Genomic DNA, 25,243 nt, shown 5'->3' with positions numbered 1-25,243 from the left:
CAATGAAAATTCTGATTTTAAAGTACAGCATAGAATTTACCTTATATGCTTTTTCAAACCTCAAATGAGCAAAATAATGCATAAAAAATCTGACAACATCAACTGAGAAATGCTCAAGAAAATGGGCTTCAATTTGAATTTTTTTTTTTTAAATTCTAGTTCAGTTGGTTTATCTTCTAACCTGACAAACATTGCATGAGCATGTGAACTTCCTTAAAAGAACTGAAATGTATTTTACATTCACTACTGTGGTTAAAATGCCTTCCCTGGGTTGAAAGAATTCAGATCATTTGTTTCAGACAGAGATAAAGGCCTGACATTTAACCCAAGCCCAGGTGCATGTGGTTTCTTCAAAAATGTCAGAAGGTCACATGGGCTCCATCTATGAAGTCTGAAAAACAAAATTTAGCTGAGGATCTTCACTGAAATGGCACCAAATACTTAGGGTGGGACTGAGACTGCTGCCTAAAAATATTGCAACACTTTTAATTTGAAAAATGAATTATTGTTTTAAATCTTTTTAAAATGCAACTCTGATTTACATTTAATTAAGTCCTTAACACCCTTGAACAAACCATCCCTGCCATATTTAGGATCTAAATATATTTCAGAATAACCCAAATGAACAAGTTCTGATGGAGCTTTGAGCAAAGGAACTCACCTTGCTGAGCCAAAGTGGATCTCAGCATTCCACTTTTAGACCAGATTTTCACTTGCCCATCTTCCCCAACTGCAAATGAGCACAGAAATCAGCAAATACCATGCAATAATCAGTCTAACAAATGAATTTGTATTTACTCAGGAAACACCGAATTAAAATAAATTCAGGTTTTTGTTCTGAGGCAAATTCCTTTTGTTTATTCTTCCAAGCATGCAATAGGAACTCTATGAAGGGAAAATACTTAAGATGGTTCTTTTGTTATGTTGAACAAGTTTTAACTTTCCTGAAAATCCCTGAATTCTTTTTTGAAGCTGGTCCTAGGAAGGGAAAGTCCATCATTACTCAAGTATCCCAAATTCTGTATTTTTGATTCCTTCAATGGCCCAGAAGCTGCTTGAAGGAGTCTGAGGAGCCCCAGGGGAGCAGGAGCAGATTTGATGGATTAAACTGGAGATTTCACAGCTGATAAATGGTGGAAGTTAAGATAACTCTGTTTGGATGGTTTCAATTTTCTACCATAACTGTGTGTTACCAAATAACTCAGTTTATTTATGGAAGAATTAATTGCTAAACACTACACAGCACAGTTAGGGCTGTTTTGACACAGAAATCCTGGTGTGGTGTCATTTTTAAAATGCTCTGGTCCTTCAATTTAGGCCTCCCAGAGCCAACTCATGAGGAAAAAGATGCACAATGAAATGAATGGATTCTTCCATTCAAATGTAATTTATTTACCACATTTCAGGATTTTACATCGGGCCAATGTTGTTTTAAATGTTTTAAAAAATGTTCAAATAAACCCCTGAAAATAAAAAATCTTATTTGTGCACATTTGATGCTGTTGAAATATAACCATAAAAATATTTTAAGTGGAGCAGTAGCAATGATTTATTCACTCTTCCTCCAAGTACAGCTGTGGTATAAGAGGAGTTGATCTCCTCAGAATAAACTGGAAGTGGTGATGAATTCCCACACTCCCAAAAAAGTGTCAGTGTCATGCAGCCTCATTAAAAAAAAAAAAAAAAAGGGGGGGATTCAAAAGACAATTTTGACTTTGTCTTTGGAGAAGTTCCTGAGGCAAAGCTGTCTTGAAAAAGAACAATATTTCCATCCCTCTGGGATTTCAGAAGAACAGGCCAGACAGAGTTCCTTGAAGCAGCATTTCAGAGTCTGGAAATGAGCAGATCCAAAATTATCTTCAGTTCTTGTGGCCTGAGCTGGAATTTGTCCAGAGGAATCAGCTGTGCTCCATCAGCAGGAGGCTGACACCACCAGAAACCCCAGCAAGGAGCCCAGCACAGAGAATTTCAGCAGCTCCCCTTAACACCGAGATGGAATTTGGGACAAAAAATGCCAAAAGCAATGAATTAACAGAAGATTTAGGACAAAAAGTGGTGTAAGAATGAAAAAATTGTGGGCTCACTCTCCTTGCATTAATATAAACAAGCTGTAGGTGATAATTACTGATAATTAAGCAATAAAGCACAGGAATATTCAAGATCAATGAGCCTTTTTGGCTAAAAAAACCCAGATGTGCAGGGATATAAATGTACAAACTTAGCAACTTTCTCTTGTAACAGATAGAAAAAAAAGAAATCAAATATTCTCCTTTCTGAAGTTCAGAACAGCCTCAAAACCATCTAAGCACTCTGATATTAAAACATTTACTTTCAAGTGGATTGGATGACTTAAATGAAAAAATAGAAATATTTTTACTAGATCTATAAATTAAAATGGACAACTAAATAATTACACATTGCAAAATGAACTCCTAGTAAACAAGGTGATAACAACCTCTGTGATAATTAAGACCAAAAAAAAAGCAGATTATTATTTTAGTTTTTAAAGCACTTTATTAATATAGGAATGCTCACCTGTAACCAGGGCTGTTCCCTCATAATTCCACCTTCCTGCAAGGACAGCTCCACAATGTGCTTCTACACTTTTCTCCACTCTTCCTAACTTGGAAATCAAGTGGAATTTCCCTAAAAAAAAAAAAAAAAAAAAGATACAGTATATGTAATTTACATAATTATAGATAATTAATCATATAGTAAATTATTAATTATATTACACTATTAATTATATTATATATTATTATGGCAGTGCTGGTACCTTCTGTGGAAAACACACAGAGAAAATAAAGCAAGAAACCAGCAATATAAAGAAAACATCCAATTGTTTTTCACTGTTCAAATCAGAATTATTCCTGCTTCCATGCTGGAGCTGGGATGGAATTCCACAGGAGCCAACCCCAAAGTTTGAATGATTTCAACAGAAGGATCAGAAGTTTTTCTTCCCAAATAAGGGATGCTGCTTAAATCCAGGAAGATCAAATTTAAACTGGAGCAAAGAGCAGACAATGCAGAGCCTGGAAAAATGAGCAGTCCAGCAATTAAAATTAACTACTTTAAAATCAAATTATTTTTATTATTATTTGATTTAAACTGCCAGACTAACCCACTGCAAGGAAGTTCTTGAGTGACCAGAACTCTTGGCATAATCATCTAGCCAAATCTCCGCAAGGTTTCCAAGGAAAAGACTTTCAACACTGATAAAAAACTACGGTTTGGATAAATCCATTTATTTGAACAGATCATTTAAAATATCATGGAATTCCAGACTGGTTTGGGTTGGGAGGGATCTTAAATCCAAATGGTCAGGGTCACCTTTCACACACCTGGTTGCTCCAAGCCCCCTCCAACACTTCCAAGGTGTTCATTTAATGAATTCCATTATTTTATAACTATAAAATAGAATTTCTCTCATTAATCTATCACTTATTGGATAGAACATCTCTCAGGTTTGAGATTTCCATGTTTCATGTGTAAGCAATAACTGGATTTAGAGGAATTTAATGTTATTTTCTCCAATTCAATTGGCCAAATGGCTTTTTCTGCTTTTACATTAAAAATAAATTTTATTTTCTGATAAGTAAATCTTTTATTTTTTGAACTTTTTTCCATGTAGTGTCTCTGTTCCATCTGTAACCAAGATCTTTTTCATTGGAAAATCCTTAAACCCAGTCTCCCAGGACCAGGAATATTCCCATGCCATCACCCACAGACTCAGCATGAAGTGGCTGAGCTCTCCAGAGCCATCACTTTTTTCAGGATATAAAGAATTCCATGGGATTTTATATATTGAAACAGCTTCCACTGATCGAAGCAGAATCCCTGAATATTTCTGTAAGCAATTCCCCAACTCATAAAAGACAAAATTCCAGTGGAAGCACAAGCAGCTGGGAAGGAACTGAAGGCTTTGGTGAAGTCAAAATATCAGGAAAATGGGAAATGTCAAAGTATCAGGTAAAATCCTCTTATCCAGGGAAAACTCTACTATTTTCCCAATCTTTTGCACCCTCTCCCACTCCACAAGCTCCTACTTCTCTCACAAGGCCCCTTCCAAAGAAGGAACCAGAGGAAATTGTAGCTGAGCAGGGAAGAACATGGTTACATGTAAAAGCAGGATCAACTTTCCAGAATTCCTCTGGAAAAAATGTGATCATCACTTAAAACTGTATCATAATCACAGGGGAGATCAAGTTTTCATGGGTATCACTTTCACTTCTGCAACTTCTTTGCTTTTCCAACAGGGGAATTTACAACTGCTGACAGTCAAATACTTTCTCCATGGAATTCCCACAGGGAGGTTTCTCCATTTTCATGGATTTCTGTTCTTCAGCTGGGGGAACTGAGACTTTCAAATTACAACTTACTACACAAAAAAAATGGAGAAATTTTAGCCAAATGCCTGGAGTAGGCAGAAGTGATTCAGCTTAATCTCTGGTCCTTTATTTTTACTAAGTACTGAAGTCAGAACTGTCCTCAACCTGAAAATGACTCCCTAGTTTTGAAGGAATTTCCAGTGGGAGAATCCCTGCCTATCTAAAAACAGATTATAAAATATGTAGGTTTTGTTCATTAACTTCCATGGACTCCTAAATATATTTTATATTATATTCCTAATATAAAATTATCAATAAAAATTTTTAAAAAATGTTTGAATCATTTATGATTTGTGCTTAATTTGAAGGTTAAAGCCAAACAAATTCTTCATTTTTGTTGAAAAATAGCAACAAGACCAATGTCAGTAGGAAATAAAAGAACAATATCCCCCAGGAGAAGCATTTCAGAAGAAAACCCAAGGGGATAAATTTACATTTGCTCTGATTTCAAACATCCACAGTTCAACTAGGAATTAATGCAACCCTGTAAAGACATTATCCTCCTTTTCCATTGGATTCAGCAAGTTTCCAGGAATCCTTATCACAGAGGGGAGTTTGCTGCTGCAGGAAAAGTTCAGGAATAAGCTGGTACAGGAAAATTCATGCAGGAAGAAAAATCTGGCTGGGTGCAAAATCTTTTTGGGGAGAAGGGAAAAAAAAAACCCCATCCCAAGCAATTCTCAAAGCCTCTTACTTCCCAAATAATGCCTTGTACTTGAGTGACAGGAGCACAATAAATACTTTAAATTTACCTAAATATTTTCAATTGCCTTACCATCAGAACTGGTCAGAACAAAGCTCTCAGCCTGGGATTGCTTCTTCCCACCAATCCCTCTGGGAAACCAGTGCAGATCTATGGGATAAACATCATCTGGAAGCTTCACCACTCGAGTGGTCTCGCTGGTCACAGGGTTCCACTTCATGATCTGGTGGTCATCGCTGCAGGAGTAGAGCTCATCAGCTGTTGTCCATCCCACACAGCTCACCAAGTCCTTATGTTTCATTCAGTTAAAGAATCTGAAAAGTTTAACTCCTAAGAATCATCAGATACCCCATATTGGATATTAAGAACTGAAGGGACAACATTATTTTGGTAAGATTGCTTGGAATGTTTTATCTTAAAAAAAATAAAACAAACCTTGATATTTTGCTCTTATGTGTCAAAAAGAGCTGGTAAAAATCCAGCCAAAAATAAAGCAAGTTTTCAAGTAAAAGTGGAACTGCTATAATGATGTAAAGTTATCAAAACATGGCTAAGATGCTGGGTTAATGAAGGGCCTTAGTGCAAAATACAAGTGCAAACCATCCAAGTATCATTCAAAAGCGTTGGTTTATTAACACCACATCTTATGTAAGTGTTCAACATCTCTTAAAACATTGTCCTTAAAGGCTGCACTCAATGACAAGGGGAACAAAAGAAAAACAGGGGGGAAAGCCATCTGCAATTTACTAATATTTTACTGTAACTTCAACAATAAAAAAATATTTTCTGGAAGAGCCTATTCAGAATGAACATGATGTTCCATGTTTTTGTCTGTGACAAAGGATATGTTTTGGCTCCTTTAAAAGGGAAGTCTTCAGTCTCATCTCAGTTGTTCAGAGCATTAAAACCATGTGTTACAACTGTAATAAAAGAAAACAAATATATATGTAAGTATGTATAATTTGCATAATATATGTGCATAGACAAGCAGATAAAAAGGAAGACATTAACACTAAAATTGAAAGTTCTGAAGTAATATTGTATCACTGCTAGGGAAAAGTAAGCACCAAGAAACACCTGAGTTTAAAGAGAATTCTGTTTTCACATTATCCAACTGGATATAGACAACTTGAAGAAAAAATGATGCTGTGAACAGTGAATTCCTGAATAATTAATGTTGGGAAAGACCTTTAAGATCAAGCCTGAAACATCAGAGGTTGGAGCACTGGAGGTGCCTTGTACTGACACACAGCCAGGAAGGGAAAACCTGATATTTTCCTTTCAAAGCTCAGAACTTTATTAGAATTTTTAATGCATTTCAATCGCTCTGTATGCGTCCCGGCTGCTAAAAGGCTGAACGCCCAGTCCCGGCCATCCACAGGTACATCCATCACTATCAGTCCACGTATTCCCTACATCCCAAGGAATCCAGCAGCGGCTCCGCTGGAGCTTTAGGAGAGATGTGGCAATAACCAGGAATTAAAACCAGGAATTAAAACCAGGAATTAAAACCAGGGATTGTCCCGACTCGGAGAAGCCAAAGTGCCTCACGCCTCCTCCCTTTCCCATCCGGAGCTGCTGGCCAGGAGACGAGGATCAGGGACGGCGTTGGAGATGGAGCAGGACGGGACGGGGGGAGCAGGGAATGCCAAAGGCGGGATGAGGGCAGCGCAGGGAAGCAATGCCAGAGGGAAGGATGGAGAAACACCGGGAAGGAAAACTAGCGGGCGGGACAGGGAAGGCAACGGGAAGGGATAGGGGCAGAGCAGGAAACTGAAAAGAGCGACAGGATGGGGGCACCGGGAAGGAACGCCACAGCAGGATGGGGGGAATGCTGAAAAGGAAGAGCAGCCGGCGGAATGGGGAGCACGAAGGAGACACCAAATCCTCGGGGCAGCCTCGGCCACCACTGCTGTTTCCAGCATTCCAAGGAGCAGATTACCCAACCCCTCCTGAGGGCCGCCAGCAACCGGGGGTCCCCCGCCCTGCCCTCAGCTCCCCCGGAGCTCTCCCTCCCCTCCATCCGTCCGTCCCACGCCCGGCCGGGGGTCACAGCTCCCGACCCTCTCGCCCACCGCGGCGGTGACTCAGCCGAGGGGAGGGGGACGGCGGCCGCCGCCTCCTCAGCGCGCCTTTACCTGCGCGAGCAGCGGGAGGCAGCGCGCAGAGCGGCGGCCGGAGCCCGCTCCCGGCAGATCTCGGGACGATCCCGCCGCCAGCTCCCGGCGGATCCCGGGACGATCCCGTCTCCCGCTCCCGTCGCCTCAGGAACGGCAGCACCCGCTCCCCCCACCGCCAAGCGCCGCCGTCTCTATGGCGACTTCTCGCGAGACCGCATCCTCTTCATCCTCCTCCTCCGCCACCTCACGGGTCCCCCCCGGCCCCCCCGAGGTGCCACGGCGCCGCCCGTTAATTAATCTAACCCGATTCAAAATCGCCGCGCTGTCACCATTTAAAAAAAAAAATCTTTTTCACTTGCAAAAAAATTTTTTATAATTTTTTAAAAATTATTTTTCAACCAGTGCGCGTCGCCCAGCAACCAAGCGCCGCCCACTGACCTACTTCTAAAATTGAAATTAGCCCCTTTCTCCGCCGGCACGGCCGCGAGGCTGTGTTACCGCAACACCCTCACCCCCCAATGCCTCCCATCCCTCAGTCTCTCCCCAGAAAAAGCCGCTCCCCGCGGATTTCTGGGCGCTTTCCCCTCCCTGCTGTAACGAACACAAGATGGCGGGCAGGGGCGGCGGTGCCGTTCAAACCCGCGGGCCCGGCCCCTCCCGTCCCAGCCTGCCCCGCGCTTTTCTAACGAATTTCGGTTCGAGTTCGCTATTTCGGCGCCATTTTCGAGTGTGGAAGCGGCCGAGCTTCTACAGTAGCCGGGGCCGCCCGCGTCGCCGCCGCCTCGCCGGGGCACGGAGCCGCCGGGACGAGCAGGTACGAGCTCGGCGGGAGGAAGCGATGGTGGTTCCCCTCAGGGCGCTGGAGTGGGGGGGCTTGGCAGCGGAGGAAGTGCCCTCAGGGGGCTGCCCCGGGCAGGGGGTGCTGAGGGGATGGCGCTGGTGGGGAGAAAAGAGATGCTGAGAGAGTTGAGGGGAGACAAGGGATGCCGAGGTGGAGATAAGGACTTTTGAGGGGAAGGTACTAAGGAGGAGACGAGGGGTGTTGAAGGGAAAGTGCTGCGGGGGGTGCTGAGGGGATGGCAGGAGGTGCTGAGGGAACAGCGGGTTCTGCCCCGCGCCTTATTTCCCCATTTCCCTCCTCGCCCGGAGGGAGCAAAGGCGGCGGCAGCGCCTCTCCCCGGGCCGGGCTGCCCCGCTGAGGTCCCCCCGAGGGCTGCGGGCACGGCGGGTCCGTCCCGGCTGCTGTCGGCACAGGGCTTAGAGAAGCGGCTCCCAGGGGGGCTGTGCACCCCAAGGGCTCCCGCTGTGCCCTTAGCGAGCCCCGGGGACCGCGGCTCGGAGAACGGGGAAGTTCAAAGACGCGTTTGGGTAGCGGAGAGATCCGATTTTAATCTGCTTAGAGCAGGGACCCTTCTAGCCCCGGCTTTGCCTGCTGCGTTGATGCTTGAAGGATGAGAGAAAAATCCCAAGAAAGCCCTTAACGATTGGTCATTCGCTTAAAAGTGCTGGACTCGATGATCCCCGTGGGTCCTTTCCAACTCGGAATATTCTGGGATTCTGTGACTTGGAAAGAGCGTGACAGGGGTGCAGTCTGGCTCTTTAGGCTTTAAAAAATCCCCAGATTTGTCACTGACAGGGCTTGTCGCGATCAGATTTAATCGGCTGTTAATAAGGAAGCTTTTCTGTCCGGCTCCGGCTCCTTTTTCGCCATCCCCGTAAGGAAAACTGCGCTTGGCAGGAGAGATGCTTTTACCAAACACCTTCGAGCTGGCTCGGGGGAGGGGCTGGGCACGAATTTGTTAAATTTGTTAGAGACTATGTGGCAGCTGATTTATCGCGATTTAAAAGCTGAGGTCAAGTAGTTCGGCTTGTTCATTCTGATGAAGTATCCGAAGTGGGGGGGAAGGGGTGGGAAGGTAAATAGGTCTGTATTGCACAATTCTGTTGGAGTGGAGCAGTTTGGGGGGGAAAAAAATAAAAATAATAAATGTGCTTTGAGAAGCTGTAATTGTCCGCGACAGCCATTGCGGAACAGTTCTGAACGGGGGCATAGACTCAAATAGCCTGAAAATGAGTTCTGTCTCTCATTTCCCCCCCTCCCCCATTGTCCCAAATGAAGGACTCTCATGAGAGTGTGGGTTGGGGGTAGGTCTGAAAACGTCAAATGATTGGCACCAATTGTAAGATGACTTTCTAACCACGTCAGTTTTTTATCTTATGAGAAGTAAACTTTCTCATGTCTGTTTTTCTGCGAACTCACTTCGCCACTTGCTGCGATTTCAACTCTTCGGGGAGAGTTTTGCTCCTCACTCGCCTTTTCTTCTCATCGGGTGCTTTCTCTTCACCCGATTGGGGAGCTGTGCTCAAGTGCCAGCTGATGGCTTTTGTAATGCTCGTCCTTGCTCAGATCACTTTAACATCCCAGCTAGATGAAGGTATTTCGTTTTCTGCTTTCTCTGAAATGTTGAATGCTGGCAGGAGGGGTTTTGTTGTATTTTGTGAGCAGAGTGTGTTGATTTAAATTATTTAAGAGTCAAGTCTTTGCTATGATCACGCAGGGCTTTTGTTTCTCTGTTTATCAATTTCTCTATAGCCATAGAAATATTTAGCACCATAGAAATATGTATGATTACTGAAAGTAAAACGAGTGTCAGCTCTGAAATATAATTAGTTCTTCCAGGAGAGTAGCGACATGTGGCTCCTGGGTTTGTTGTTCAATGTGTCTTTAACTCTTTTGCCCCCAGCACGACTTTGAGGCTTTCAGGGAGCAAAGTCACTGCCCTGAACGTGTCCCCACGAGTTGGCAGCAGGTAGATAGATCCATGCTGCTAATACAGATTAGGCTCAGCCTCTCATTTTAGGGGTGATGTATGTTAAAATATATCATTATGAAGCTAGCCTCGATATTTTGTTTCCAAATTGGATTTTTGTCTTCTCAATACCTTCAGTCTTAAGTTCCTAAATGAGTCAAGCATCTGGGCAGAGGTGTAGGTGAATTCCTTGCGGGGCTGTAGCTCGGTGCTGAGATCACGGGGTTTTCTTGTTTGTGTTAGCAAAGGAGATAGAGCCCTTCAGTTTGATTGCTTGGAATGGAAGGGGAGCAGCCAACAGGGACCGTGCCAGGCAAAAGCACCAAAACCTCCACTGCAGCCCATGGGAAGGGCAGGGAGCCCTTGGAGGAGTCTTCCATGGACATGGAAGTGGAGAACGAAGGCACCAGGAAGCCTGACAAAGACCCTCCCCAAGGTAGGTCTGGGCTGGCTGTTGTGGTGCTGATAGAGCCTCCTTAGCAGCAACTTGAATTTCCCAACTCTTCCAGATTTGCTCTTTTCCCTTTTCCAAAGCAACGTGAAACGCCTGCCTAATTAAAACTGCTTTTAAAATGGTCAAAAGAGCTCGCAAAGAGTTAAAGGGTTCGGCCCAGTACAAGTGCAAAAGCAATTTGTAGACTTTCTCCTAATAAAGCTTATTTCGGAGCTCTGATCCGGAGCATTGTACTTCAGATTGTGGTACAACAGCAGGATTTTCCAAATTTATAGGCAGCCAATGGTATGGGATTTCTTGGAATGGAATAAATGTCAAGTTTATTTACTTAACTCTTAAAATGATTTGACTTTCTTTTTCATGAAGCAGTGTATTTTCTTGAGTTCCTTGAGCTGAGCTTTCGCAGAAAAAAAATCTGCAAAACCAGCAGCTGTGTGATTTTTTAGGGAGCCAGATGTGCAGTTGTTAAAGGCAGGTATTTAACAAGTAGATGAATACATTGAAATTGGTGACAAAAACTGCTGCCTGTTGGAAGAAGGAGCTGCTGGTGCCTGGGGAAAAGCTGCTCTGCTGATATCCAGGGGGCCAGTTTGTTTTCGTAACAAACTTCCTGTCTTTGCAGAGCAGCCGTGCTGTCATTGCAGCTTTCAGAGCCTCGTGCAGAGATCCCCAAATCTTGCACAGGGACTCTGAAATGTGGCTTTGCACTTATTCATTAGAAAGGCTTTGCCTGCTTCAGATTTGCAGATTTATTGTGATCGTTGGAGCTGTTGGAATTGCAGGGGGCCTGTTAAAGTGTGTTGGGATAAGAATTACATAATGAAAGAACAAACCCGGCGATGGGACATCTTAAGTAGCTCTTAAAAAACATTTTGTTTGTGGAAAGAAGAATTTTAATTCCACTCAGCTCATATTAATAATTACAGGTCAAAATGTAGTTTGGTTCAGACAGAAGTGATGTTTGCTTTTTCGGTTCAACATTTTAAAGGCTGTCAAATCATTGAGAGCTTACAGTTGTTTTTTGTTTTTCTTTTTTTTTTTTGTTATATTTCTGTTGATTTGGATGGGTTTTAGCAACCTCGGATGAGGTGGTGGATAATCGAAGTTTAGAAGAGATTTTGGGTAGCATCCCTCCTCCCCCACCTCCAGCAATGACCAGTGAACCTGGTGCTCCTCGGCTCATGATCACTCACATTGTAAACCAGAACTTCAAATCCTATGCAGGAGAGCAAACTCTGGGACCTTTTCACAAGGTATCTTTCTTTTTCCTTAAATAGTTTTGAACTGAAGGTAAGGCTTCACTGGGTGGTATTATTCCTTCCTGCATTTTCATCTAAGCTGACCTCAAAAGAACTGAAAAAATATTTCAGGTTTAGAAATATTTTCCTAGCAATATTCTAAATTAAGTAGAGAAAACAGTTAAGTGCAACTTTCCAATGCTGTGCAATTTTAATTTGTCAGCACAGCTTAGTAAAGCTCTCTTTTCTCTTGATTTCGTTTGCTGGAGAACTTTTAGGGCTGTGTTTGAAGAAAGAGAATATTTTTTAGTGCCCACAAGAGACTTACGTGGCTGAGCATGAAACTTTGCTTGTGAAGCCTGCGAAGTGCAGGGCTTTAGGTTAACCAGTGCTGCTGGGAAAGCTGAGCTGAGGTGTGGGGCTTTTATTCACTTTTACCTTTGGCACCAAAAGCTGAGCTCTCAGCTCAGACACTTGCACTCACGAGGAATAATTGTGCTTTAAATGGGTGATGGACGCTGGGCAGGAGTTATTTCCCTTTGAAGATCACTTTTTTCCCCTTCTCTGTGCAGCGTTTTTCATGTATTATCGGGCCAAATGGCAGTGGCAAATCCAATATCATTGATTCCCTGCTTTTTGTGTTTGGCTATCGAGCCCAAAAAATCCGGTCCAAAAAACTCTCAGTGCTGATCCATAATTCTGACGAGCACAAGGACATCCAGAGCTGTTCTGTGGAAGTTCACTTCCAAAAAATCACTGACAAGGTATGTATGATTCCAGGTTTTTTCCTTTAAGGAGCTGAGAAACTTTTAATATTTGCTTATTTTTGTTGGAGCTGGGGAAAATTTCATAGCATGATTAGTTTACCTTTGGGATATAAACCATCAGTGTTAATTAACTTTAAAAATCCTCTGTTGAGTAGTGCAGCTTTTAAAATCTTAGTAAGGATTCTTTTATTTGCTGCAGGACTAATATGTGGTAGATTTCTGTTTGAAAACAATTTAGAAAATTTTAATCATCATTTTAAGAAGAACTCGTTGTAATTTGTAATCTCGTTTACCTCAAGTAAATAAATTTGTTTCTGCAATTAAAAGAATAAAAATTTATAAGCCTATGTTTGGACACAGTAGATATTCTTAAATGTATAACACAAACACATGTATTAAGAAATAAAACCTATTTAAGCAAAACTTTTCAACCCAATTAGAAATTATTTTAATTTATCTAAACTTAGAAAAATATATAATGAATCTGAAACTTATTTACACTTTATTTGCTGTAAATGTGCCTGCAATTTTATAACAGATTTTTCAGCAAAATTTCTGGACCTCACAATTTACCACTAAAATTTTTTGAAGCTGACATTTTGTTTGAATGAAATAGAAGGAGTTAGGAAATTACAAAAATATTTCTTTTGCTTGCTGCTTTGTGTACTGATAAAAACTTTAGCACTTTTTTGTTGATTTATTGCAATTGTGGTGCAAAAAAATTATTTCTCCTAATTTAAATTTCTTTTTAGTGCCCACATCCAAACTTTTAAATTTCGGGTCAACCAAAAAAGTGGGAAGTGTACATTGAAATTTCAAAACTGCTGGTTCATAAAGTGGCAGCACTTACAGCATTTTTTAGGAACTGTTTGAAAAGACATTTATTATTTTTTCTTTCTGTATTTATAATAACCAGATTAAAAAATTCATCTATTTAATTTTTTTTTTCAACTTTTGTTTTACTTTGTGTTAACATCCAGAAGCTGAGTTTGAATTAAAACCAGAGAGCCATTTGAGAGCTCTTGGGGGGTTAATCTGGGTGAGTTTTAACTTCTTGAAGCCTGGCACCAGCTTTATTTTGGCTGCTGCTCTGGAGGTAAATGGAAGCTCTCTTTTGAAGCTGCTGATGTCACATTTGTCACATCTTTAATGTTTGGCTTTTTTTTATCTTGTGCAGTTTCTCTTTGGAGCTCTGAGCTGAGAGCAGCTCTGGAGGAGCAGTAAATGCTCTGCAGTCCCCAGGGCTTCCCAGAGTCACTCCAGGCTGGGACAGCACAGCCACTGCAACCTGGGGCACTGCAAAGGCAATTCATGCAGCATTTTCAAAGCACTATTGATATTAGAGGTGGGAAAGACATCAGATGGAGAAAGCTCTGGGTATTTTTTTGTCCACTTCTCAAAGGATTTTTTTGTTGTTGTTTTTCCTCTTTTTTTTTTTTTTTTTTTAAGAGATGCAATTTTAAGACAGCTCCCACTTCTACAACTCAGAGTCCATGATAAAAGCATCCCATGATGAAACTTAGCTGCTTAATTGTGAAATAGGAGGTAGATCCACAGCTACAGTAATTGTTTGTCTGGCTCTGTGTTTCCTTAAAGCAGGAAGGAGATGATTACGAAGTCATTCCTGACAGCAAATTCTGTGTGTCTAGAACTGCCTATAGAGATAATTCTTCCACCTACTGCATCAATGGCAAGAAAAAGACATTCAGAGATGTTGGGATGCTCCTCCGAAGCCATGGGATTGATCTGGATCATAACAGGTTCTTAATTTTACAGGTTGGTGCGAGAATAAATCCAATTTGAAAGTTGTATTTCCAGTTAAAACTCTAAAAAAAAAATGCAGGTTTGAAATAGTGCCTTGGAGGCCTTGAGGTGCTGTAGCAGCACATCATGGTTTGCATGTTCTGCTCAAGGTGCAAATCATTATTTGCTGCTGTAGGAATTGAAGGCCCAGAAGCAGTTGGGGATTCTGCTGTCCCCTTTTCCAGGAGGGAATTGTGTTCCTGACTGCAGGATTGTGCTCGTTCCGCCCTAGCAGCACGTAAATATTGGCGTGTAAAAGAAACCTTCAACCCCAATATTATTGTGCTGCTTCAGCGTGGCAGAGGCTCAGCAACTGGGGGTGCTTTTGGCTGAATTCTATCAATATTAATTAAAATTTGAATTTATTTTTTTTAAATTGTATAATCTGGTGTTGTCTGCAGCTCTCAGAGAATCATGGTTTTACTGAGAAATGAGTGTGGAAAAATGAACTGTGCATAAAATAAGTGCAAGAAAAATCCCCTGAATTGTGTTTGTTGTTTACACTTGTGTAGCTCCAGAAATAGCACATTTATAACCAATTACACTTTACACCCCATACGGTAAAAATAATCCCAATTTGTCAATATCACATCATTTATATTCGTGTTTGACCTTCAGATTCTGAGGCTTGCTTGCATCTGTTTGCTGTTTTAAAGTCAGGCTGAAGGGAACAACATTAATTTTTTTTCCAGTTTTTAAATAATGAGAATCTTGCTAGGTGCCAGCCAATTAAAATGTAAATTAAGCTACAAGTATTTAAATATTAATTCTTTTAAATATCTATTTCTGCCATTATCTGTAATTACTAATGAGTCCCAAATCTACTCTGGCCTAGAAATCAGTGATCAGTGGGAGCTTCCCCAAGGTCTGAAATGTTTTAATAGAGTTTATTTTAGGCCTGTTTCTGTCAAAGGAGCTTCCAGTTCCCCTCTAAGAAACCAAAATATTTAAAAAACTTGTAGCTGGGTGGCTGTGCTTGCTTCACTTCCTCCAGGCTTTCTGTACAGTCCTTTTTTACAGCTACACCCACAAAAAGAGGATATCTCTGTTTGCAAGTCTCCATGCCAATTAATTATTTCCTCCAACACTTTATTCCTGTATTTTCTGCTTCAAGATGGAGCGAGAAGCACCTCCAAGAAAACAACCTGGAGTAAATACATCCTTTTTATTTTTTATTTTTTTTTTTAAATACAGTTGTTCTGAAATCTCACTTTGCCAAAATTTCCAGAAGGGAGAAATGTAAAGTGAAAGGTGAAGGGAATGCTGGGGCAGAGATACCCAAAGCTCAGAGTCAGGGAACACTGGGAGCAGGGGAGGGGAACATTTGGAAAAGAATATTGATATCTTCATTTATTTTATATTATTTTTCCCCAAAATGGGATTTTTTTTTTCTTCTCTTACAAATTGTTTCAATGAGGGGAGCATCCCTTTTTTCCTAAAAGCTGGAATTTCAGGCTTCCCACCCTCCAAAGGGAAACACGAGGAAGCAGAGTAGATATTAACCATAAACCAGAGATTTCCCACCATAATTTGAATATTTCATCCCACCAGGCTTTGTCTCAGCAACTGCACTGAAATTTTCTGCTTTTTTTTTTTTTAGTCTTTCTGACTGAGGGCAGGGCCTTTCTCTTTGCCTTTTTGAAGAGAAATCCACTGATCTAACTGTCCAAAATTCAGTATTTCCACTTGGGAAATGTAGCAATATTTTCCACAGAATGACAGCAGAACTTCAACCCCCAAATTCTAAAATTTATAGTTAGAAGGAAATAAAACCATCTAAGGCTGTGGATTGTTATCACAAGGATTGCATTTTCCCCCACTAATGTTTTCCAAATTATTTAAAATTGAAGGGATAAGTAACAGGTTTATTTGGCTCTTACTAATTTTTTTTTTAACAGCAAAACTAAAAGTTTAATTAAACTAAGTTTAACCAAGTATTTCTCATTTAAAATAAATTATAAATCTCTGATTTTTTTACTATATCAATAGGGTGTAATTAAAATATTTAATTTGTACTCTAGATTTTGGGGGAAAATATTAATTAAGGATTATCAAATGCTGGTTTGGGTGTGTGACAGAACATTTGCTGTCAGTACTAAAGAAAATGTTGTTGGAGAACATGTCCTACATGTAGTAACAACACCTTTAGAGCTTTGATTTTATCTTGCTCACATAATTGCCATTACTCAATGGAAAATATTTGCTTTTTAGAAGACTGCTTCAGTTTTTTTGCTTCATTTTCCCCCTTTCACCCCCTATTTTGCAGTAGTTTTCTGCTGATTTTGGTGCTTTTGAGGGTGAAATTTGAAAGCAGAGTTCTGATCTAGATATTTCTGCTGATGCCAAACTGAAAATATTCAAATCAAAATGCTGCTGACTTCTGTGAATAGCATCACAAAAAAACACCTGTGGGAAAACAGAAAATGTGAGAGTAATTGAGTAGTTGTAGAAAAATTACAAATTCTGTGCCTGAAGTTGCAAATTGAAATAAATCTAGTCTCAAAATTCTTCTGGTTCCAAAGGGATGTTGCCAGCACAGAACAGGAGGAGTTTGTCACTTCTGGGATCCTTAACTCCAACACTCCACAGTGCATGTTTTTAATAAATTGCCCTGTGCTTTCAGTACTTAGGAATAGACAATCATTTTACATTATTGCAAGAATTATTGTTTACAATTATCACAAATATGTTTCATTTTGAATGAGCTTGCCACAGCCTGAAACTATAGCAGGAAAAAAGTGCATCTTTGTCACTTAAAAAAGAGAGTTTGGGGGAAAATCTGGCACCTTGCTGCTGCTTTTCTGTCTTCCACACCTTCCAGGAACTTGGAGAGGTGTAAAGAACAACAAATAAAATAATTGAGCTTTCACTGAAAGCCTTGGAACCCTGCTCTGCCCAGGCTGACAAACTCAGAGTAAGTATTTGTGCTGTTCTCTGCAGTGAAAGTCAGAAAGAAATTAAAACATCTCAGCCTCTTCCTCTCCTGCCTGCTTTCCCCTAAGCAATGCTGAAAGAAATGGGAGCACTGGAGGAACACCAGGTTTGGAAGTGCAGGGGGGGAATATTTGGGATCTGTGGCCCATCTTGTGGGCAAGGTGAGAGGCAAAGTCACCAAAAAGGGGTGGAAAAGCCAAGTGGAGCTGCCCAGGTGACCCCCAGGCAACCCCTTTGCCCATAAATATTGCAGAATTCACTCTACATTCATGGCAGTAAAACTTATAAATTGATTTGACTTTATTTCAGAATCTTACAAACAAATTACAAGTGTTTTAAATCAAATTTGTCCTCATCAGAGTGGTGTTTCTCTTGAATATATTTGCTAGACTTAATTAAAATATTCTCCTGTAATCTTAGGTGTAAACAACTGCAGGGATTTTATCTGGTGTGTTTTCTAACTGATTGGAGCTCAGTTTTATCCTGTGGCAGGATGAGGTTGCCAGGAAGGAAATTCTGTCAGGCTTTTCACCTGCTCCTGTGTGGAAACAAGGTGGGAGTCACTTCCAGGGGAGTGGGGAGGAAATGAGGGAGAGATTTTCTTCTCCTTTGAGATAAACCAGAAATTCCCAATTGTTGAGGTCTGTGCTCCTGATGGGACATTGGAGCTGAGGCTATAAATGGGATTTTAAATGGGATTAGAAATGGAATTATAAAAAACTCTGGGCTGCCAGCATTGGGGGTGAAGAGAGAGTTGTTCCTGTAGGAAGTTCTGCAGAAAAACATGAAAAATGGGAGGAGCAAATGAGTGACAATTGAATAATTTCTTAGAACACACCAATTAAAAATCAACCGTTGCAGGTTGGGTTTGCCAATTCCTGACTTAAATTCCAAAGTGACTCTGGATTTACACTCACTTTATGCTCATATATTAAACACAGGAATATCCTTAAAACTTCCAAACTTATTTCCAGAATGCAGAATTGTAGTTTTGTGCAAACAGCTGAATGTTGAGATTTTCCTCCTCTCTAGGCAGTGGTGACGTTGTAGATTTTTATACATACATTTATTTTTTAATTTGACTTTATTTCCCGCTGAGTTTTCCTGGAAAGGAAGAATTTTTGATGCTTTTTCCCCCTCCTGTGTATTCACCACATGGTAAAAATTGAAGGATAAAAATAAGATAGGACTGCAAACATTAAATAATAGCAACAATAACATGGAATTACAGGGAAAAAAAATCCTGTATTACAACAATTTATTAAATTACAACAATCTGTTGTAATCTTCCCAGAGCTCTGTTACAGCAGGAGAATAATGAGATGGGAATATTGGCACTCTCCATACATATTCCAGAATCCATGGATGCAGAATTGGAATTCATGGGCAAAGCTTTGTGAGATGAGATAAGATAAATAAATTGAAGATCCAGAAATTTAGAACTTATTTTTCCCATTCTTTACTGTACTCCTGATTAAAAATGAGAGCTACCACTGTGGTAAAGGGGGCCAAAATAACCCCAAAGCCAAGTGTGAGCACATAAAAGACAAATAGAAAATTGAAATTGTGGGGAGAGGATGAAATCAGTGGAAGCTGCAGACAGGGAAGGGGAGACACTTGTCTCATTTTGCTGCCTAAAGGCTTTTTGAAGAGAAAATTGCACTTTTGGTTCCTTGTTATCAAGAAATTGATGGCACAAAGCAGCCAGGAAATAAAAATGTAGTGAGAAAACAAAATTCTACAACACCCAGGCTACTTTTCCTCTAAATTTTTCCTCCCCCCTTGGCTTTTGCTGCAGTTCCAGGTTGTGTCAAGTGGAATTGGAGCTGAATGAGCCAAAAGCTGAACTCAGGAACAGTAACTTTGGAGTAATGCTGATTCTACTCATAAGAGTAAAGAACCAAAGGGAAAGCAGGAATTAGGCTTGGATTTTCTCTTTTCAATCTTTAGAAAAACAACTTCATTATAAACATTTCAGGTGTGTTAATGGGATTTTCCTTGGAGCAAATCCAGTGTCCTTGTGTCACTCTGGCTTTGCTTCTCGTGGTGCTGAGGAGGTTTCAGCTCCTGGAGAAGCTCTTGCAAAATCTCTTCATTTCCATTTGCTTCAGTGTTTGAGAGAACTGAAACATTGCTGTGCTCTGGAAAATAGAGTAAAATATAACTTTTATTAAGAGAAGTGTGCCCTGTGCTGGCTCGCTTCTGTCCCAAATTCCATTGCAAAAAGTTAAGTAAATAATTGAAATTGTTGGAGTAATTTGAATTAAGATGGGTTTTTTCCATTTCTACCAGCAAATAACAGATTTTAGCTCTGACTGCTCTAATCTTCCACAGAGATTGAGTTAAGGTGGTTTTTACAACTCCAAGCACTGCTTACATTAAATTCCAATTACCCATGCATTTATAGTGCTAGTTCTTCACAAATATCCCTTAATCTTGTGATGCTTGATAAATTATATTGTCTTAATCACTGCATTCAGATATTAATTCCATTTCATTTATGTAAAATATCATAAAATTGCAAACTAATTTATGTAATCACCTGATTTAGAAAGCAAATTGTACATATTGATAGTACAATATTAATATTATTACAATATTAAGGTGTTATTGTTGTTAAATATTAAGTTACAGGATAATTGGAATTGTGCTGGAACAGGTGTTATGGTTGGATTACAGTAAAGTTTGCTGAGACTGAAAGATTTTGGTCTCAATAAGAAAACTTCCTTTTATGGGGTTTTAAAAAGCCTTAAAAAGTTTTCTGTTATTAAAAATATGCTGCTGCTACAGTGAGACTACTAAAATATCCTGAATTTCAAAAAAATGTGTTAAAAATACTAAATAATCTTAAAATGCTGAGTATCATAGTCACAGTTGTCATACATTAAATTTTCTGGTGGTTTAATGGGATTTTGAAACAAACTCATATATTTTGACCTGTTCCCAAACCAGGGAACATTTTCCTGATCCATAGTGTTGTGTTTTCCAGGAAATATCTTCTCTGAAGCTATTTCTCTTGATCACAACAGTGATTTTCACTCAGATCTTGTATTTCTCCACCTCTGAATAGTGGTGGAGAGCTCTTCCAAAAACAAACCCCCAAAATCTAAATGACCAAAACCACCCAAACTTCCCTGAGCTCCTGCCCAGAGCACAGTGCATTCCCAGACAGCAGAAATTGAGAATCTAAAATCCTGACAAACTGTTTTTGCCTCCTTGGTGCTGGAATTATTCTGTGGGACATTGACCAAGAGCTCTGGGAATGCTGCAGTTCAGACAAAACTCGGGGGGTTTGAGGTGCTGCCATCCCAAATGTTCAGGGATGAACAGAGGAAGCAATAATCACTAAAAACAAACATCTTCCTAGGTTCTCCAGGAACAGCTCATCCTGCCTGATGGGATAGTGGGAAGGAATTCCTGGCTGGGAGGGTGGGGAGGAGCTGGGATGGAATTCCCAGAGAAGCTGTGGCTGCCCCTGGACGTGTCCAAGACACCCTGGGATAGTGAAAAGTGTCCCTTAAAGGCTCCTTTCAGCACAAAAGGTGTTGTTTGTTCTTCATGAAGAGTTCTTAGGTTGCTGTCAGTAGTTTTTCAAGATGGTGGAAGCTTTTTGCTATCCCTGTTTGTTCCACAGCAGAATTTTGGGATGGAATGTGGTGGCTGGATCCCAAAACTGCCTCATTCCTGTTGAGCACTATTCCAGTGCCCCACAATCCCAGTTCCACCAGTGGGGCTGGGTCCTGTTTGTGCCATTCACACCCCTTAGCTGTGGGGAACAACACCCAGTCCCAAAGGGAAAGAGGAACACAGCGCAGCAAACGAGAGTTACCTCTGTTAGGATCTTGATTCCAAACCACAGTGGCAGGAAAAGCCTCAGGAGCAGGTCAAACCTTCCCTTTATCAGACAGTTAGGTAACCTTGTTTAAAATTCCAATCCATATGTGCCAGAAAACGTTGGATAAAACTGGACAGCTCAGGTTAGAGCTGTGCTGACAGGATCAGCTGTTTTCCTTCTTTTAGAGAAAACAGTGGTCATGGGCAAATTCAGAATTTTAAACCAGCACTGGAACGTGCTGCTGGTCTTGCCAGTCCTGAAACTTCTTTTAAACTTTTTACTTAGGTATAATAGAAAATTAAATTCTTGAATTGAGGAAGTATCTTAAACATCACAGCTGTGAATTATTCAGCTGTGCAAAGAAACACAGATTCCAGACTGCAGAAGTTTATTCCTCGTGCTTTTTGCCAGAGGAGCCACTTCCAGCTGAGAAGGGCTCTTCCCTTATTCTACAGTTTGGTCTCCAACCAGGTTTGTCCTGATTTCCCCCAGGGCTGAGTGCTTGGAAATGTTTCCCCAGATGAGGTGGTGGTGTAGGATTGCCGGTGTTTGTTCCCTGAGGAATCCCTGGATGCTGGGATGTGTGTGCATGGTACAGAGCTGGAGCTGGCCACTTTCAGCTTGTGCTGTATCTGCATCCCAGTGGATCCACGTGGATGTGGAAGGCTCCACACCCTGCAGAAGCTGGAATTTGGTTTGCAGTTCCATTTAGAGCTCTTGCACTGAGCATAGAACCTTCCCAAAGGGCTTGATGGATGTGGAAATGTGGAATTGCAGGATGGTTTGGGTCGGAAGGGACCTTAAATCCCATCCAGCCATGGGCAGGGACCCCTTTGCTATCCCAGTCTGCTCCAAACCCTGTTCCAACCCGGCCTTGGGCACTGCTAGGGATCCAGGGGCAGCCACAGCCTCTCTGGGCACCTGTGCCAGGCCCTGCCCACCCTGCCAGGGCACAATTCCTGCCCAAAATCCCATTTATCCCTGCCCTCTGGCAGTGGGAGCCATTCCCTGGCTCCTGTCCCTCCAGCCTCTGTAAACAGTCTCCATCTTTCCTGTAGCTCCTCCAGGCACTGGAAGGTCACAGTTCAGTCACCCTGGAGCTTCTCCAGGATGCATCCAAGGCTGGTTTTTTCCAGGAATTTCTTCCCTCGTGTGGACATCTGGTTTCTTGTTGGCATCGCCCATGGCTGGGTGTTGACATCCATTTTGATTGTCTGAACAGAGCCTGCATTTCCTTTTTATTTTACACATTTTTCCCTGTCCTGAATCCCTGAGCCACAGGAAGACAACTGAGGGAGGGAATTCCAGAATTCCAGGGGTTTTGGTGGGAACCTTGGCAAAGCTGGGTGCCCCAGCTCTGAGGAGCTGCTGAGCTGCTTCCCCTCATTGCTCAACAAATGTCTGCCTGCCCCGCCTTGGTTTCACTTTCACAACGCCGGGGCATTTCAAAATTCAGAAAGCAAGGAGGTTTGGGGTTTGTAAATTCATAATTCAGATAATGGATCGAGTAATGAACACTGGGAATTAATTAAGAAACACTTGAATTGAGTTTTAGCAGTTGTAAAATCTGTTTGCTCTGTTAATCATTGTCAAGAAGAGCAGGTACAACCTTTTCACTCTCCTTTATCAATTAAAGGAAACTTATAATTTCTTTTAATTTTTTTTCTGCAAACTTTTTTATTTCTTAAATCTGAGCTAAACTAAACATATTTCTTTATATATTAAACTTAATAAATAGTATAAATATTAAATAAAAACACTCTTATTATTTAATTATTAATTTAGAAATATATTTATTTTTACACTCAGTGAGAAAATAATTCAAGAACTCCTTAGTGAGCTACAGAGAAACCCCACAACTGCATCATCCTCTTTCTTAGAGGTGGTTAATTATATTTAGCCAAATAATGGAAATTGGATTAATTCCTTGCTTGTCCATAATTGCCATTTTTCCCTGTTAAATCCAAGGTGGATTTGTGATTTACAGCACTGAACACAAGGGGTGTAAAGCCAGTGTAAAACCTCTCAGTCCCGATCAGCATTGAGTTAAATCTTTCCTGTGATTGTTTTCTCCTGGGTGTAAACAGAGGAAATGCTTTAATGCAAGAAGGAGAAAGACTTCTGACAATCCCAGAATATCTGAGGAGGCTGCAGAGTTTCCTCCCCCAAGAGCTGACAGGCAGTTTTGGGGAGAGAGCCACACTTTTGTGGCAAGGGAGCAAATAATTGGGGTTTTATCCAGTCCAGCAGCAGTTACTCACAAACTGATTTGCTTTTTGAGTTACTCACAAACAAATTTTTGCTTTTTTTTGCTTTTTTTGCAAGAAATAAAACTTAAGAGTTGGGTTGGGGTTTTTTGTCTTGTCAGACCTGCAGCAGTAACACAAACTGTCCTTGTCACTGGCTCTGTTTAATGCTTTCTAAATCTTATTTTTAAAAATTCAAACTATTTTTAATACCACCAAATTCGCTTTAAATTAATGCAGTACATAAAGGGAAATTACACAAAGGAACCCTCATACCTAAAGAATCCTTTTCTTTCTCCACCAAGGAAGCCTCAGTTAATTGAATTACAATTCTAGTTCATCCATCAGCCATGATTTGATGAACTTTCTGTTTCTAAAGAGACCCTTCAGGGACTTCAATTCTGATTAAACTTTCTTCTTTCCAAGGGCCTGCTTTATTCTCTTCTTTTTTTTAGGTTGGGGAAACACATTTTGAATCTTTAGAGAATGAAGGAATGGTCAAACCTGGAGAGGAAATTTCATTCTGATCTATATTTTCCCAAATAAATGTGAAGGTTGGACTTGTTCTTGGAGATCCTTTCCAACCTTAATGATTCTGTGACATTCCAGTTGGAATCATTTTGATTGCTGCCTTATTTTATTCTTTCTTTATAACATCTCATACTCATTCCATAGATATTTTTTCAGAATATTTTCCCCATCCCAGAAAAAAAAAAAAAACCCAAACTAAATCAGAAAAGACCCAGCCAGCTTTTGTTTCCCAAGGGGGAGGTGGAGCAGATTGCCATGATGAAGCCCAAGGGGCAGACGGAGCACGACGAGGGAATGCTGGAATATCTGGAGGATTTGATCGGGTCGGCGCGGCTCAAGGAGCCCATCCAGACCCTGTGCCGCAGAGTGGAGCTGCTCAACGAGCGCCGCGGGGAGAAGGTGAGGCTGCAGCTCCTGGGGCATCCCAACCAAATCCCAGCATTTCTACACACAGCCCTGTGGAGAGCTCAAAATACACACAATCACTGCTGCCCAAGCTGCTTTTGGAACGTTTTATTGGTGTGTTGAGGGCTAAAAGGACTAAAAAAGCTCTAAATAAAATCAAAGTTCCTTTTCCTTGATGCGTCTATGGTAAATCCTGTGGCAGACTTGTTTTAAAGGTAAACAACACCTGTAGTTGTAGGTGTTTTTTAAATTAAAAATGGCCTGTCAGAAGGTTGAGGTAAAGGAAATCACCATAAAATTGCCTTGCAGAGGTAATTCCTGATACCATTTTTCCAGAGGATTCACATCCTACAAAGGGTTTGGAATTTTCTCCTCATGGTTTCCTCCTGTAGTGCTGGCCCTGCTCTAGCTCTGCCCTTCTGTTTTCCCCAGTTAAATCGAGTTAAAATGGTGGAGAAAGAAAAAGATGCCTTGGAAGAGGATAAGAATAAAGCCATTGAGTTCCTTTGCTTGGAAAACCAGATATTTAAGGAAAAGAATCAGATGTGTCAGTATTACATGTAAGTAATTCTCAGGCTTTGGGTTGGCTTTCACATGGTGGGGCTGCTGTTAAACTTTGCTTCAGTATCTCTAATTACAAATATTTTCTGTTTCTAACTCCAAATTATTGTTATTTTTCAATACTTCACATAATCCTGTTGTTACACTGAGAATTTGAACTAGAGATTCATTGTGAAGATGGAGAAAAGTGAGGATTTGCTGTTTTATTTTCCTAGCCATGACCTAAAGAAACGAATAAATGACCTGGAAATGCAGAAGGAGAAAATTAATGAAGAAACTAAAAGTATTAATGAGAAAAGCAGTAAACTTGCAGAGGAAACAAAAGCCAAGAATAAAACTTTGAAAGAACTTGAGAAGTGAGTACTTTAGTGATGTGTAGTACCATGTTCTACGTGTTTCCCAGCAAAAAATGAAATTATCTGATGAGCAGAGTCACTTCTGGTACATC

General features: G+C 40.9%; 2 protein-coding genes across 17 annotated transcripts in view; one reads left to right on the top strand and one right to left on the bottom strand.

The window, feature by feature from the left end:
• The window catches only part of IFT80 (intraflagellar transport 80), a 28,845-nt gene extending 20,847 nt beyond the window's left edge, over positions 1–7,998 (bottom strand). Inside the window, exons 1-5 of one of the 7 annotated variants that reach the window (XM_023932770.2) lie at positions 7,230–7,998; positions 5,939–6,011; positions 5,164–5,385; positions 2,536–2,646; positions 662–730 (exon numbers count right to left, since the gene is read on the bottom strand). In XM_023932770.2, the coding sequence (XP_023788538.2) occupies positions 662–730; positions 2,536–2,646; positions 5,164–5,385; positions 5,939–5,975 (439 nt within the window). In that variant the 5' untranslated portion in view covers positions 5,976–6,011; positions 7,230–7,998. Of the gene's footprint in view, positions 1–661; positions 731–2,535; positions 2,647–5,163; positions 5,390–5,938; positions 6,012–7,154 lie in introns of all 7 variants that reach the window. The other 6 variants (XM_086843830.1, XM_086843828.1, XM_086843827.1 and 3 more) reach the window with 6 other exon arrangements.
• The window catches only part of SMC4 (structural maintenance of chromosomes 4), a 28,089-nt gene continuing 10,531 nt past the window's right edge, over positions 7,686–25,243 (top strand). Inside the window, exons 1-10 of one of the 10 annotated variants that reach the window (XM_086843822.1) lie at positions 7,936–8,025; positions 10,265–10,457; positions 11,550–11,728; positions 12,286–12,477; positions 14,080–14,256; positions 17,105–17,197; positions 17,710–17,770; positions 24,064–24,228; positions 24,667–24,794; positions 25,011–25,151. In XM_086843822.1, the coding sequence (XP_086699948.1) occupies positions 17,711–17,770; positions 24,064–24,228; positions 24,667–24,794; positions 25,011–25,151 (494 nt within the window). In that variant the 5' untranslated portion in view covers positions 7,936–8,025; positions 10,265–10,457; positions 11,550–11,728; ... (2 more) ...; positions 17,105–17,197; position 17,710. Of the gene's footprint in view, positions 8,026–8,847; positions 9,647–9,955; positions 10,022–10,264; positions 10,458–11,549; positions 11,729–12,285; positions 12,478–14,079; positions 14,257–17,104; positions 17,198–17,709; positions 17,771–24,063; positions 24,229–24,666; positions 24,795–25,010; positions 25,152–25,243 lie in introns of those variants that run through there. The other 9 variants (XM_086843821.1, XM_086843825.1, XM_086843818.1 and 6 more) reach the window with 9 other exon arrangements.

The sequence above is a fragment of the Cyanistes caeruleus genome, chromosome 10 (assembly GCF_971803275.1).
Source record: "Cyanistes caeruleus chromosome 10, bCyaCae1.hap1.1, whole genome shotgun sequence".
NCBI lineage: Eukaryota > Metazoa > Chordata > Aves > Passeriformes > Paridae > Cyanistes > Cyanistes caeruleus.
The sequence above is the reverse complement of the archived record's forward strand: the minus strand, read 5'-3'. Positions and strand labels throughout refer to the sequence as shown.